This window comes from Ochotona curzoniae, unplaced genomic scaffold (assembly GCF_017591425.1).
Source record: "Ochotona curzoniae isolate NIBS_2020 unplaced genomic scaffold, NIBS_Ocur_1.0 contig_3332, whole genome shotgun sequence".
Lineage (NCBI taxonomy): Eukaryota > Metazoa > Chordata > Mammalia > Lagomorpha > Ochotonidae > Ochotona > Ochotona curzoniae.
The window spans coordinates 6594702-6609593 of record NW_024465816.1 but is presented as its reverse complement, the minus strand read 5'-3'; the positions used below and the strand labels follow the sequence as shown (position 1 = coordinate 6609593).

Below are 14892 nucleotides of genomic sequence, written 5' to 3'. Positions count from 1 at the left end.
TAAGACCTCTACCCAAGGTAAAAACAAAAAACAAAAAACAAACAAACCAAAAAACAAAAACCCTAAAGCACAAAATAAGTTCCCAAAGCACAAAAATAGACAAAATATATATATCTTTTTACAATGAAGTTAAGGTGTGCCTGTGGAGTACTGAGTCCCGTAACACATCTCACAGATTCTAAACTGGCTGCTTTCTAGAAGAATCATGTTGTCTACACCTTGCGTTCAACCTCAGATGCTTCAAACAGGCCCGGGCAAGAAAGGAGGTAACAGGTGTCCCAATCTGGTACCGTTGAGGACAAAGCAAAAAAATAATTCTCATGATATCATCAAATGTCTTCACCTACAGTTTAGAAAATTTTGTTTGAAAAACCACACTTCGAGGGCACTTAAGGGCTCAGGCATCTGTCACATACTCCTCGCGAGAGCGCAGCGCCGGCCGGGGCTATCTTTCCTTCTTGCACCAGTGTGAGAAAACCACATGCAGAAAGGCTAACCCAGAGTCATTTCCAGACAATATGGAACAAAGGAAGCCATCCAAAAGAGACGTGCCGCCACCGACAGACCTGGGCCTCCCCTCAAATTCCACTGCTGTTTGCTCTCAGTCTCACCAAGACATTCAGTGGACACCATGAACTATACGGTCACCGCTGGGTACATCTTCTGTTCGCTGTTGGGGTGGGGAAAGGAGGGCTGGATCTGCCGGTAGCCAGGCTGCAGGCCGTCCATGAAAGGGGGCACAGGTGTCACAGGCACAGAGTCATGCTGCACTGGGTACCCCACGAACGGAGGATGCAGGTACTGCCCTTGGTGTGGCACGATCTGGGTGGCCTGCTGGCAGTTCAGCACGGAGAAATTGGTGGGCATGTTGACATAAACATTGTTCATGGCACCTTCGGGCAAGCAGCAGTTGGTCTGTGACCTTGTCGGGGGTGCCCGGGCCCCGGAATTGGCGCTGGAGCTGGAACTGGCAGCAGTGCTGGACTGGCGGGAAGAAGACCCCCGTGACGTGCTGGCGCTTGGGATCATGGGGATGGTCTCCATCAAGCGGTTGCCGCTGGGGGCTCGGCTCTGTTGGGGCTCCTGTTTCGGCCTCAGGCACCTGCAGCAACAGGCAGCCACCAGCGACCCCAGGATAATGAAGGCCACAAACACGGAGCCAACGATGAGGAAGGGCACATAGATGGGCACTGAAGGAAAGAACAGAAATATAACATTGGGATCCATAACAGGGAGTATAGGAAAAATGGGTGCCCAGCAGTGGCCCCAGACAGGGAGCAAGGATGGGCTGGTTTGTATATATGTTAGCAGCCATGGGATACACCACACCCTGTGCCAGGGACAGGGACCCAGACTCAAAAGGCACACCCTATCACAACCCCAGAAAGAAAACTTTTTATCTTGGGTTAGACTCAATACTGATGGATACAGATATCCAACTTGGTACAAGGAGGGCTTAAGGTGATAAGGTCATGATGGTGGAGTCAGCACTGTGGCTCAACAGGTTAATCCCCCACTTTCAAGTGCCAGCATCCCATACAGGTGCCAGTTCAAATCCACTTCTGACCCAGCAGAGGCTTATGGCCTGGGAAAGCAGCAGAGGATGACCCAAATCCCTGGGACCTGCACACCCACTCAGGAGTCTAGAGGAAGCTTCTGGTTTGGGATCAGCACAGCGCTGGCCATGGCAGCCTTTTGGAGAGTCAAACAGTGGATGGAAGATCTTTCTTTCACTGTCTCTCCTTTTCTTTATAAAACTGCCTTTGTAATAAAAAACAAAAAAACCACCATGATGGTTCTAAAATTCCTATAGCACCAGACCCCTCAAATGGAAGGCTACCCTGAATGGAGAGCTGTGGGAACTGCCTACTAATGAGGAACCGTGACTTCTTTTAATAACTTCTTTTTCCATAGGCAAGAGAAATCAAAAATAAAACGTCAGCCTCTGAGCTTCCGCTTGGCGTGGGAGGCCCAAGAGGACCAGGAAGAGACCAAGAACTCCACACACCCTTGACAGCTGTGTGCAGGGAAAGCCGTGCCTGGCAAGAGGCTCTGCATGATAGAGAGTGGTAGGTGGCCAGCAGTGAGAATGTACTAGAGCAGGCATTGGTCAACACTGTTAAGACACCACTAGACATATTTGCATCCTATAGTGCACAGCCTGCATTCAAATCCCCGCTGCACTCTCCATTCCAGTTTCCCATTAAAGCACCTCGAAGAAGCAGCAGTTGATACTGGCTCAAGGACTTGGGTTCCTGTCACCCATGTGGGAGATCCAGATGGAGCTCCCGGTTCCTGGGTTCCACCTGACCCAGCCCTGGCTGTTGTGGGCATTTGGGGAGTAAAGCAGTGCATGGAGTAAAGCAATGGAGGAGGGTCTCTATCTTTCAAGTAAATAAGATCAGTGCAAAATTCTTAAAAGAATCCTTAGAAAAGGAAACAATGCTCTGAGAAGAAGAAGAAACATCTTAAGCCGTTAAGATATTTGTTCCAGGATCAAGAGAGCTGGGGAGAGGTACCCAGGGAAAAACAGGGTGCCTGATACCATATTTAAGTCCAAGTGGTGGGCAGAGAACTTCACTAAAAGTCTGTATAGCAGAAAACGTCATAGTTAATGTTCACTAGCAGAGCTGGTGTGGTGGTGTGGCTACGTAATCCACTCCTGGTGAGGAGACGAGCATGCTACACTGAAGCACCCGTTTAAATCCCAGCTGCTCCGCTTCCCATCTAGGTTCCTGCTGAAGCATCTGCAAAAGCTATATGGGCATCAGCCTTCCTCCTGGATCGGCCCCAGCTGTTGCAGCCAGTTGGAGCATGAGCTAGCGGTTAGAACAGTCTTACCCTGTCTTCCAAAAAAAAAAAAAAAAAAAAAAAACTGTAAAGAAGTTTATAGCAGCAAACTTTATGTTAAAACTATTTTCTTTACAAGAAGATTTAAGAGCCAGAGGATGGCACTGCAAGCATTAGACAGGCGGGACTGGAAGGGCAGTTTCTATGTGTCCGCTCCAGGACGTGGTCCTGTCCCATCTCCCCAACAACTTGACTTACATCCTGAAGGACCAGGACTGCCTGGATCTTAGTGGTCCTAACACAGCATGGTGCCAGCACCCAGTCAGAGGGGCAGCAAATCTGGAAGGAGCCCGCCTTTGCGGTCAGACCCCAGAAATCCCTTTGACTGTCTTGTAGAGGAGCAGGGCTCTTTAATTACACTTCTTTAGACAGTTCCGGTATTCTGGAAGTTAGTGATTTTACAGTATACTACTATATGGAATCACAGACAAATGATGCCTTTTAAGTAAAACGTGTACAGATATTTAACTGAGGACTAAGTGTTAGTGCTGAACAGAGCAAGTTCTATATATAGCAGCCCGTTAGCAGGTGCAAATACGGCTACAGTCTCCAGCACAGCTGGGTCCCCGCCATGGTCCTGCCTAATTATACCATTACTGCAGGCTAACTACAGAACAGGAGTAGGAGAGGCAGCGTGGGAGGGGGGAGGCTTATCTTTACATTTGCTATAAATATTTTATCCTCAAAATTAAGATACCAGCCTTAAATATGTTATCAGGAAATTAAAAACAAATAGTAAAACATAAAACTATAATTTTTTTTAAATTTCAAACATGACAAGGGGGAAAAAAAACCCACCTCACTGAAACCAGTCTCAGTTCCCATAATGAGTTCTGGGGAGAAATAACTGTTCTCTTTCCAGGATTTTTAATTGGAAGTGTAAATAACTACACAGAGGTAAAGAATGCAGCACTACCATGCGCCTTGGGCAGCCTTAATTAGGCATGCCCTTCTTCCTTCGAGAGAAGACCTGAAAGGCTTAGGGATTTTAGGGAAAGTTGAAAAGCAGAATGAAGTCGCGTCCCCGCCCAGCGCACAGTGTCCGCCCAGCGCACAGTGTCACCAGAAGTCTGCCGCCCGCCGAGGCGTCCAAAGCCATCCCAACTTTTTAAAGAGATCATTAACTAGTCTTACTTCACAAACATCTCATTGTAGCAGTTCAGGCACTGGCTCCCTTCCCCAGGTTTTCTTCCTGGGCCACACACCCTGCAAGGCTGAGCTTGCGGTTTAAGATGGCATCTTTGCTGGAACTGCCCTCAGTTCTCCAACTCTTTCGATCCAAGGCAGTCCAACAATAAGAGCTGCCTGATGCGAAAAGGTTTGACCGCACAGAGGGCTGTGAGGACAGCGCCTCCGAGCAGCCCCCCACCCCCAGGACACAGCGCTGGCAACAAGAACCCACTTCAGGCCAGTGCTCAGGCCCCTGCGCTCGGGCCCCTGGATCTGAGTTCTCCAGTCCTCCAGTCTCCCCAGACTGCATAAAAAGGAGCAGCCGCCCCCCGCGCTCGTGGACATACTTGCCATATTACCTGCACTTCTCCCGGCCACTGCCCTGGACTCGCACACGGAATCACTGGTGCAGTGTCCTGGGGAGGCGCCCTGTCGGGCTCTCTCAGTTCCAACTTCTTCCCGCCTTTGTTTATTTTCCAACTCTGACTTTGGCCGTTTGGAAAAGCACACAATTTTAAGGGCGTGGGGAGGAGGGGAGCTGTCCGAGTCACAAAGAGCAAGGCTGAGCACAGCGTTGTCCATGTCACACCTAAGTCTGGCGTGTAGATAGAGCCACACGGGAGCAGAAAGGTGCTGCTGGGGGCCTCCAAGGAGTCCCAATTCCCCCCACTGGGAGGATGGGTGTTAGCTGGCTTTGGGGAGTATACCACCCACAGGCAAGCCCCAAGGAGCCGTCTTCTACCATACTCGCATACTTCCTATAGGGAAAGGTGAATCAGAGGGGCACAGACAGCGGGAAAGTGGCCCACACCGCCCCAGCGTGTGATTTCCTTAGGGAAGAATTCACACCTGCCCATCTCTAGGTGACAGCCGGGGACGCTGAGCCCCAGCGCGGTCCACGGGTGCCCCACTTGGTAAACTCTCCAACGGCCCCCATTCCTTTCCCCCCTGTCTCTCGCCTTGCTGGTTCGCACCAGCCGCCTTACCTGCAGAGCCGTCGGGGCCGTCTTTGTCCGCACGGCCAGGCTCGCCAGCGCCCTGCTGGCGGTCGTTGTCGCAGCCGCCCTGGTCCAGGCGCGCCTCGGCGCTGGAGCAGCAGTAGCGCAGCGCACAGCTGCCGCAGCAGATGGTGGCGTCGCCGCCGTCGAAGCGCTCGGGGCACTGGAAGCCGATGCGCCAGACGCCCTGCGCGTCCAGCCAGCCGTGGCAGTACTCGCCGCTGGCCTGCGCCCCCGCCGCCAGCAGCGCAGCCAGCAGCAGCTGCAGCAGCGAAGCGGCGTTCCGAGAGGAGGCGGCGGACGAGCGGCGTCCGCCCCACATGGCCCCACTCCGGGCGCGGGCGGCGCGTCTCCAGAGGGCGCGGGGTGCTCTCCAAGTCTCCGCACCTCGGCTGCGGGTGCCTTCCGCGCCGCTTTCTGCACCAGCTACCCTCCTCTGCCTCGACGTCAGGGTGCAGGGCCAGGAGGAGTCCTAAGCCATCCCCTTCTCCAGCCGGATGGCCGCGTACCCTTGTTTCGGGCTGCCTTTTCTGAGTGGCACTCGCTGATGGAACTGTTGGGCTGCAGTCAGAAGAGGATGGCGGGGGCTGCCATCCCACAGCCCCTGAAGGCTCCACACGCGACAGGACCGAGACGACGACAGCAGCTGAGGAACTGGACTCGGGTCGCTGCTGCGGGTTTGAGCCCCTGGGTCTCGCGCGCGAGTCCGGACGCGTCTCCTCTCCTTTATTCCACTCTCGGACGGTGAGCAGCGGCGAAGGCGGCAGGCAGCGCGCGCAGGGCTGCGGGCAGCAAGTGCAGCGGCCAGCAGCGCTCAGCCTCCCCGGCTCCGAGCTTGGTCCGCATGGCTCGGGCCGCGAAACCCGCGCAGCCCTGGCGGCTGCAAGCCCCGATACTCGGCTCGGCGGGGCCGACGGTCAATCCTCCCAGCGCACGCCGGCCGGGGCTGTCCGGAGAGCGTCCCTCCGCAGTCCCGGGAGCTGCCCGGCTGGCGACGGTGGGTCGCGGCTACTGCTGCTGGGCGCCGGTCCAGGAGGGCTGCGTTCCCCGGCTGCAGGGTGGTCTCTAGGGCGCCGGGCAGCCTGTGTGGAGGCTTCCCCTTCGGCCCTCGTTGCTGCGCCCTCAGGAGGTATGCGCTCAGGGGAGCCTCCCACGGAAGTTTCAGTCCTTGGGGCTACGGGAGAAGCCGACGCGGCAGCCGCCTGCACCGCGCGTCCTCACCCGGCGCCAGGCCAGCTCCGACTGCGCTCGTAGTGGCGCCGCGCTGCGCTCTTAAGAGGGGCCGGCGGCTCCCCGGCGCGCATGCGTGCTGCGCGGGCTTCCCTCCGCCCCTGGACTCGCCAAGGTGCCCAGGAGCCTACAGCTTGCCCGACCCAGACCCAGGAGAGAGGTGTGGCCCTGGGCAGGATGCTGCCCGCTGCAGCGGGCGCGGGAAAACACTTGACTCTGGCCATTCAAACCTTGCTCACACGAGAACAGCAACAGTAACAAATGCCAACTAAACTTGCTTTCGGTCTGATTGCCAAAACTTCTCAATATGTTACCGAGAATGATGTGGCCAAGAGGTGCACGCTCTCTCCCGGGTCCAGCAGTGGATGTCCTGGTCAAAGTTGTTGCCAGACTCCGGTGGAGGGATGGGGAGTCAGGTGTTTGTGACCCTGTTCCAGTGCCTGGGTGCGTCCCAGGCTCCCGCGGCGAGGTGGCGTGAAGGGGGTTCTGTGGGGACCTCACCGATTTGGCCAGGATCCGGCCGGTGACTTGTGGCTGTCCCTCTTTTTCTGTGTTCGGGGGTGGCGATGCGCGAGACTCCAGGGGAGAGATGCCCGCGTCCCACACTTGGCCTTAGTGATTTAGACAGCTGCAGTCAGGAAACAAGCCTAGACAGACCAGGAATCCGGCCTGGATGAAGGAGAAATGAATAGCTCCTCTCTGGCGGAAGCGGAAACAACAGGTGCTGGGATGAAGGCAGCAGTGGTTATTTTGAAAGGAAGGAGTGCCCCTTGGCCCACGGTCTGGGAGGCCAGCAGCTCTGCCTGGAAAGACTCCTGAGTCCTCATCTAGAAAGCGGAGAACACCTGTGGTAGCAAGAAGTCTCTCTCCCAAGCCCACCGCCGCACAACACAAGGCAATCTTATTCATAGCCAAGAATATTCAATCTTATTCATAGCCAACTGTCTCACCTCAACAGCGTCAAATCACAGACACCCTTACCCTTCTCCCTCGCTCTCCCATAAACGCTTAGCTCTTTTCATCAAATCTCTCCCCAAGTATTGTACTGTATTTCCAAACATTTTTTTTAGGGTGGAAGGTGTTATTTCTTAATTTTAGCTTATATAAGATTCTGACCATTCTCAAGTTAGTAAGTTAGCAAAACTTCAGCAGCAATAGATGATGCCTTCGGCAAACCTATGTTGAGCACCTACACTATTCCATGCTCTCTGTTGGATTCCAAGGCGCCACCAACCTCAATATTAGGCCATCTCCTTCAAAGAGAGCCTAAAGTCCCCTGGGATATCGCACCAACACTGGACCGAAAGGCAAAGAACAGCCAAGGTCGCCCAGGTCTGTTCAAAGCTCTGACTTGTGCTATACAAGGTGGCTTTAGAATGTAATCTAGGGTTGGCAACCATGTTGGGAGATTCAGTGGAATGGCAGAAATCAAGGGTGGACTTGGGTTTTCCTATCTAGTCACTTTCGGAGACAGTGTTTGACATGTGTTGAGAGCCCACCATGTGCTGGCACTGCGTTAGGACTTCTGCTTATGTCGTTTCCTTTCATCCTCCCAGCAACTCTGTAAAGAAGACATAATTACTAGCCTTGTTTTACTGGGGAGGATAACTTGCCAGCTCCACATGGATGGAGTGTCAGTTTACCTGGACTGCACCCAGTTCTTGCTGAGTGAGTCCAAAGCCAGCCAGGCCTGCTGTTAGTCTCAGTCTGCACTATGGGAAACTGCACTGTCCACCAACCGCTGGATGATTCAGTGTCGTTTTAGTGGACAGTCTCAAGTGATTTGGGTAGCGCTTGTATCTCTCTCTCCTTTTTCTTTAAAGATTTGCTTTTCTTTATCTGAAAGGATGACTGAAAGTGCAGGTGAGGAAGGGAAAGAGACAGAGAGAGAAAGAGAGAGAGAGAGATCCTCTTCCAACCACTTGTTCACTCTTTGACTGGGCCAAGCATAAGCCAGGAACCTGAAACTCCAACTGGTCTCCCACATGTGGCGGGAGCCCAAGTACTTGGCCATCTGCTGCTGATTTCCCAGGTAAATTAGCAAGGAGCTGGATCAGAAGTGGCGTGACCAGGATTCAAACTGGTACCCATAAGGCATACTCAGAATGAGGCTTAATCTGCTACACTACAATGCCAACAATGCCAGCCTCTTCTTAAAAAAGAATGCAGCGTTTTAGTTCACGTAGTACCCATGTCATATTTTCCTTCTTTCTGTGATCCATTTATTTATCCTCATTTCAAAAGTGCCCACAGTTTGTCAGAGTTTAGGAAGAAAGAACTTGTTGAATGTTTCATATTGAAATTGATTCAGTGGTCCAATAGTGCTGCCATTTAAACACTATTTCCCAAATAGTCTAGGGCTCAGTTCATAACGGGTGAGACTGGGAGTGTGGGACTCTGAGCCTACTCACTGTCTGTTTTGATTGTGGGGTTTCCTTTACTGTCATTTTGATTGATTACTGACAAATCAATGCTCCCAAACTCTTCATGCCTTCTTCTAATTCGTTGGTATTTTTTAAATTTTATTTTTGATGATTTTTACGTATTTGATTAGGGTGTAAAGAGTCAAGGCTAGAGGAAAGTGGGTGAGAACATTGTTTCCACATTCTCTTTTTTCCTTCCTGTATGTGCGGAAAGGAGGGAGAGATAAGGGGAGCAGCCCCACCTTGCATCCCAACCACCTCCATACCCTGGGATTGGGGAGAGCCACCCGATTCCATCCCGATGTGGGGCATGATCCGCGAAGGTTTCTCTCATGAGGCTTTGATAGTTCAACAGTTCTGAATTGCTGTCAATTTCACCATGCCAAGCACGACAAAATCTCTCCAGAATCCACTGGCTGGCATAGTCCACCTTGGCGTTTCCATTTGCCCAGATATTCATTGCCAACACTTGGTGGGGGTAGTTGATCGATTGGTTTTGTCCTCTTTTATGATACTAGGTGTTCTTTGCAGGCTCCAGTGTATTGCCATATCCTCCATGTGCACCTGAATATGCTGTCCACTGTTCTGTCTAAGCCACTGTGGAGGCCCAGCTCTGACACATGCACTGCACGGTCAGACCATGGAACCTGTACTTCTCCTCATGGTTGGAGTTCTTATCCAACGGTTCAATTGGGGAGATCCCCATAGAAACCTCATCTAAGGTGATCCAAGACCTGGTTCTGTATGTGTGCATGCCAGTACAGGGTCCAGCACAGTCCATTGCCCAAATCAGCCTGACTCACATGCTGGTGGTTGCAATTGCTGGGTCAGTTCTGGCTCCATCCCTGTCTTCTATACAAACCAATAGGTGTTGCAGCCCAGCCTGATCCTGCCCACCATACACTCGAGCCCCACAGTGGGAGCTGCAGCATAGTTGGAGTGACTCCCAATAACCCCCACCAGGCATGCCCCTGCCCTGGTTCCCATGCTTGCTAGTATGTATAGTAGATTGTCCACTCTGTCCCACACCCCATTCAGTTCTCATACATGTCAATAGACATTGAAGCCTAGTTCAACCCAACCAGCCCCACTATTCAATCCAAACACATACCAGTGGGTACCACTCGGTCAAGTCATGCCTGCCCCAGTCCTGCTTCTCATGAACACTGGTTAGAGTGGCAACCCAAGAGGGAGGTGCCTACTGCTTCCCTACTGGGCCCACTCTCACTCCCTGATCTTGTACTCTCCAAGTGATTCTGCAGTTTGTCTTGAAAGATTTTACCCCTCAGGCGAGCATCTGCCAGCTGATGCTGCAGCAAAGCCCAGCCAACCCATACCCACTCTGGCTTATGCATGCACCAGTAGGAACAGTCAGCCCAGCCTATCACCCCTGATCCAGCTCACATGAGGCCAACAGATATTGTAGCCATACTCAGCCTGGTCTGCCCTCATCCCATCCCATCCCAACTCTCATGCTTACCAGTGTGAGTGGTAGTCCAGCAGGAGAGCCCCCATGCAGCCTCCCTTTTGGGTTTGTCGTCTCTCTCTCTGGATCTCACATATGCTGGTTGGGTGCTGTGGCCCAGTCTGGCATGGGCCGCCTCACCATAGCATTTGTCAGTGGGTGCTATAGCCTGGCCGGGCCCGGTCCACTCCAGTTCCAGCTCACGCCACTGCAAGCTACAGCTTAGACCAGCCTGGCCAGCCTCCAATCCCAGCCCTAATGTCAACTGGCTGGTATTGTGGCCCAACCCGCATGTCCCACATACCATTCTGGTTCTCAGATCTGCAAGTTGGTGATATAAACTGACCCAGTCTGGCTTACCTCAGACCTGAGCCAAATGTATGCCAATGGATAACCATAACCTGATTTGGTCTGGGCCACTCTCTGTCTTGGTTCTTGGCCTCATCTGCAGGGACCTCATCTTGATAGAGGAGTTCTCCAAGCTCCTCCATCAGAACTTCCCAATGCCAGATTTCAAACACATCAGGTGGGTCCATGACCTAGCCCTACTTAGTCCACCTCCTGTCCTAGCAGGAATAGTGACCTTACCTGATGGGCCCTCATTCATTCTGTTTCTTATTGTTGGGTGCTACAGACCAGCTAAGCCTGGTCAATACCTAGACATAGCTCACCAGGGCTCAGCAGGAGCAGAGACCTAGCCCAGCCTGTCTTACACCCATCCTGGTTCTCACGAGCACCAGTGGGTGCTGGAGTCTAGCCCAGTCTGGTGCACCCCAGACCCAGTCCACACCCATGCCAAGGGACACTGCAGTCATATCCAATCCAAATTGCAGCCCCCATTCCAGCTTTTGCATTCACCAGTGGGAATCACAACCCAGTCAGGGCATCCCCTTTACTCCCCAACCAGGCCTGTTCCCAGTCACCGATCTCTCTCGTGCCAGTGGTTGCTCTGACCCAGCTTGGCATAGCTCCTCACCTGTCTCAGCCTTTGTGTTTGGATTCTGTAGCCTGGCCTGACCCTGCTGGCCCCTAGTCCCAACTCTTGCTGGTGGGTGCTGGAACCTAGCCCTGTTCAGTCTGCTCCCATCCCTGGCTCATGTAAATTGGTAGATGTGATAGCCTAGCCTGGCATGACCTGCACTCCAGCTTTTGCACTTTTTTTTTTTTTGCACTTTTGCACTTTCGCTGGGCTAAGGTTTGCTCAGCCCTACCCAGTCTGTCCTCTTTCAAGACCAACTCAAGCACTTGCCATCAGATGGAGCTATTTTGCCTAGCTTGCCCAACTGACCAATTAGGGGATTTTCCAAGTTCCCCCACTTGGCCCACTCCCAGACCCAGATTTCACACATGTCAGCAGGTGCTGGGCCCTTACCTGGCATAGCCTGTTCTTCCATCCCGGCCTTTGTATGAGTTGGTAGAAGTTGTGGCCCAGCCCACCTCACACCCTGTTTTAGAGTGTGCATGTGGGTGCTGCAGCCTGGACCTGTCCATCCTGTTCCCAGTCCCACTACTCGTATCAGTGGTTTCCTGGGTCATGTCTAGCTCAGCCCATCACTACCCTAACTCTTAAGCTAACCAGCGGGTCTTGTAATTCCAGAGAGTTAGGCCCACATGTTTCCCATAGATTCTACCCCTGGACCTGGTTCTCTTGTGTGTTAGTGTCATGACTCAGCCTAATGTGACCCATCCCCTGTTCCAACACTCACTGTCAGGTACTGGGATCTAGCCCTGCCAGAAAAGCCCCCAACCCTAGCTTTCATGTGGACTGGTGTGTGGTAGTCAGCAATGATCCATGCTAACAAGCCCAGCTCAAGTCTCCCATGTGGGTTGGTATATCAATCTGACACATAAAGGTCTTCCAGCCTCTCCTCTCCAAACCTCAGTCACCTCGCTTACCTGCAAGCACAGTGGTCTGTCAGTGGAAATCCGTCAAGAGTCATTACTCACCTGCAACACACTCCCACCCAGTCCTCCTTGCCCCATATCCCCTTGCTTCTTTCCCTAATCAATCCACAATCCTTGTGCCCAGAAACAATGGGTCCTTCAGCCCAGCCTTAGGAAGCCCAGTGGGTGGTATACTGGCTGAGAGCTCTGCCTGCCCACCAGAGTCCCAAGTTCCCATCCTTTTCCTTACCCCTCCATGCACCCAAGATCTAGGCCTGTTGAAGTTCTCCAGGCCTGGTCTACCAGCACACCAGGGCAGCATGCTGAACTGGGGCTCTCCCTGTCTCCTCTCCTCGCCCAGGACCAACCACATGGGAAAATCCTCAGGTTAGCTCCACCTGCCTAGAGGTGAGCTCCAAGGTCCCCACATGCCCATCAGCACTATGCCCCTTGCCTTGTCCCCATCCAAGCCTGCATCCCCAGGTCTCCATGGACCACCTGCTGTGGAACAGCACAATGGTTGCCGCCCCTGACTGGCTCAGTGTGGGAATTCGTTTGTGTTTTTATTTTCTATCTGTAGTGTGTTGCATAGAAATTTTGTAAAATAAGTGTCAAGTGGAAAGTGCTATTGGCATTTAATAAGGTGGTCTTGTCCTTTCCAGAGGAGATAAAAAGGAATTTCCCTCACCGTCTGTAAGACAGGCTATGCTTTTTCACGAATCTGAGAACCAATAACCAGGAACCATAAAATATGGGTGGGAGTAATAATTTGTTACAACCTAGCTAAATGCTAAAGCTAGGCATTCTGCAAAAATCTATTTAGACCCATATCAAAATGTACCCTCTCTCTTTTAAAAAGTTGAACTACATAGACATGCGCTGTGTAAGTATGTTTTTAGGTTATTTTGCTTTTCAGTAGGTACTAGTATGTGTGAAAAAAAAATAAGTGATTTAAAATGAAACTTTTGACTTCTCTAAGTACAAGTAGCAAGTCCTTTAAGCAAAGGAATAGTTATAACTGCGAGAGAGAAGTAACTGTAAATCATGTGTCAGTTGGATGCCAGTTCTAAAAAGTACAAGATCTTAAGGTGTGTTCTCTGCAAGTTCCACCAAGCTTGGAAGGTTCTCCCCATCTTCACTCCGGTCAGCCATCTGTTTAGGGATTTTGCCTTTCACTGGATCCATTCATATATTTCCCTCCTCTTTCACAAATAGGGGTGAGTGCTGAAAATTCACATTTGGTTTTGCCAAAAGCTCTGTGAGTTAAAGTGTTTATGTTGCCATATGAGATCTCAACCCCAAACAAATGGATCAATTCACATTTCTTTTACATTTTTGTTATTATTACTAATAACTTTGGCTAAAAATAAAGATGACCTTCAGGTAAAATCATCATTGCTGTAGAAGTTTTCCAGTTTATATTATTATTTGCCCCTCCCATGATTGATACATTGAGTTCTGGGAAAATAACTCCCTATTTTGAATTTTTTTCTCATCTACTATTAATGATAAACATTTAACATACTTCTCTGCCTTCCATGCATACCAGCTTGCTACCCTATTTTTTATTGACCTTTCATTTCGATAATTACCATTATTATGTGTCTTCTGCAGATGTGTAGAATTATAAAAACAATTCAGAGCCTCTTCTGAAGATAATGCTGTATAACTCAAAGAATGAGACAGAGAAAACCAACACGGAATATCAAAAAGACTATAGTGAATAATCACAAACCGCTCAATAATGAGCCTAATATCCCACACAGATGAGGATAATTCAAAAAGCTTGTGGGAAGTGACTATTTGGGATTAAGTTCCTGCTCCAACTCTGGTTGAATATTATTCGACTGTGAAAAGGAATGAGGTTCACATTCGTGCTGCAGCATGGATGGGTCTTGACAATAATGAACTAAGTCAAAGAAATCAGAAAGAGAAGGCTTAGTGAATACAATTCCACTCATATGGAGATGTCTTAAAATGCCCAAATATTTTAGCACAAGAGACCCTCGTTGTTCTAGTGACTTAGACAATTGTAATGGATATGGGAGTTGTGAGCCAGGAACTCTGGATGAAAACAACAATATATAGTATATCATCATATCCATATCACTACAAAAACAAGCTCTAGAAAACCACACAAAGTCAAAGTTGACAGCTGGGAAATGGGTTGTCTTCCCAGGGTGTCATGGGGAGATTCTAAAGCAGAAAACTGGATTTGGGGAGCCTCTGTTCTAATGGCAAGCAGCACAGAAAGATTATCTGCTTTTTTTTTTTTTTTTTTAGATTAGTTTGTTTATTTGAGAGATTTACAGAGAGATCTTCCACCTGCTGATTCACTCCCCATATGGCTCCAAATGGCATCCATATGGGATTTTGGCACTATAAGGGGGAGGATTAGCCTGTTGAGCCACTCTGACAGTCCCAGATAATTGGCTCTCAACTCTGAGACACAGCCAGAGACTTCTGACCATGCTCTCAAGCCCCTGTGCTCCATGCCACACATCATCTGTTATGTCCTGAATTGTGTGTCCCGCCAAACCTACACGTGGAAGCCCTAGGACCCCAAGGCCTCCTAAAATGTAATAAAGGCTAAATGAGGTCATCAGAGCCAGGCCCTCATCCAACAGGACTAGTGTCTTTATGAGAAGAAGAGGAGCCCCCAAGCAGGCCTGGAGAGAGAGCTCAGGACAAACTGAACGTGCTGGCACCTTGGTCTCCAGCTCTCGGCCTCAAGCTAGTAAGAAAGAAGTGCCTGATACCTATGTCCCTCAGACTGTGGCACTCTAACCGTCCATGCTTACCAGTGGGCCCTCTCTCTGCTTATCCCTTTCTGACCCCCTCTGACCTCAGCCATGCCTCCATTCCCAGCTGG

The 14892-nt window shown here is 50.9% G+C and overlaps 1 protein-coding gene across 1 annotated transcript; it reads right to left on the bottom strand.

Annotated features, from left to right (window-relative positions):
• Positions 1-636: 636 nt before the first annotated feature.
• Positions 637-5387, bottom strand: SHISA2 (shisa family member 2). The gene is made up of 2 exons (XM_040979910.1): positions 5007-5387; positions 637-1190 (listed from the first exon to the last, which is right to left on the bottom strand). The coding sequence occupies exons 1-2, from the start codon at positions 5338-5340 to the stop codon at positions 637-639; spliced, it is 888 nt and encodes a 295-aa protein (XP_040835844.1). The 5' UTR covers positions 5341-5387.
• Between the last annotated feature and the right edge of the window lie 9505 nt (positions 5388-14892).

What these genes read in the sequence shown, in the direction of transcription:
- SHISA2 (XM_040979910.1), bottom strand. Translation starts at nt 5,340, where the DNA reads ATGTGGGGCGGACGCCGCTCGTCCGCCGCCTCCTCTCGGAACGCCGCT. An exon ending in CGGCCCCGACGGCTCTGCAG is followed by an intron (nt 1,191 to 5,006) that starts GTAAGGCGGCTG and finishes TCTTTCCTTCAG; the next exon opens with TGCCCATCTATGTGCCCTTC.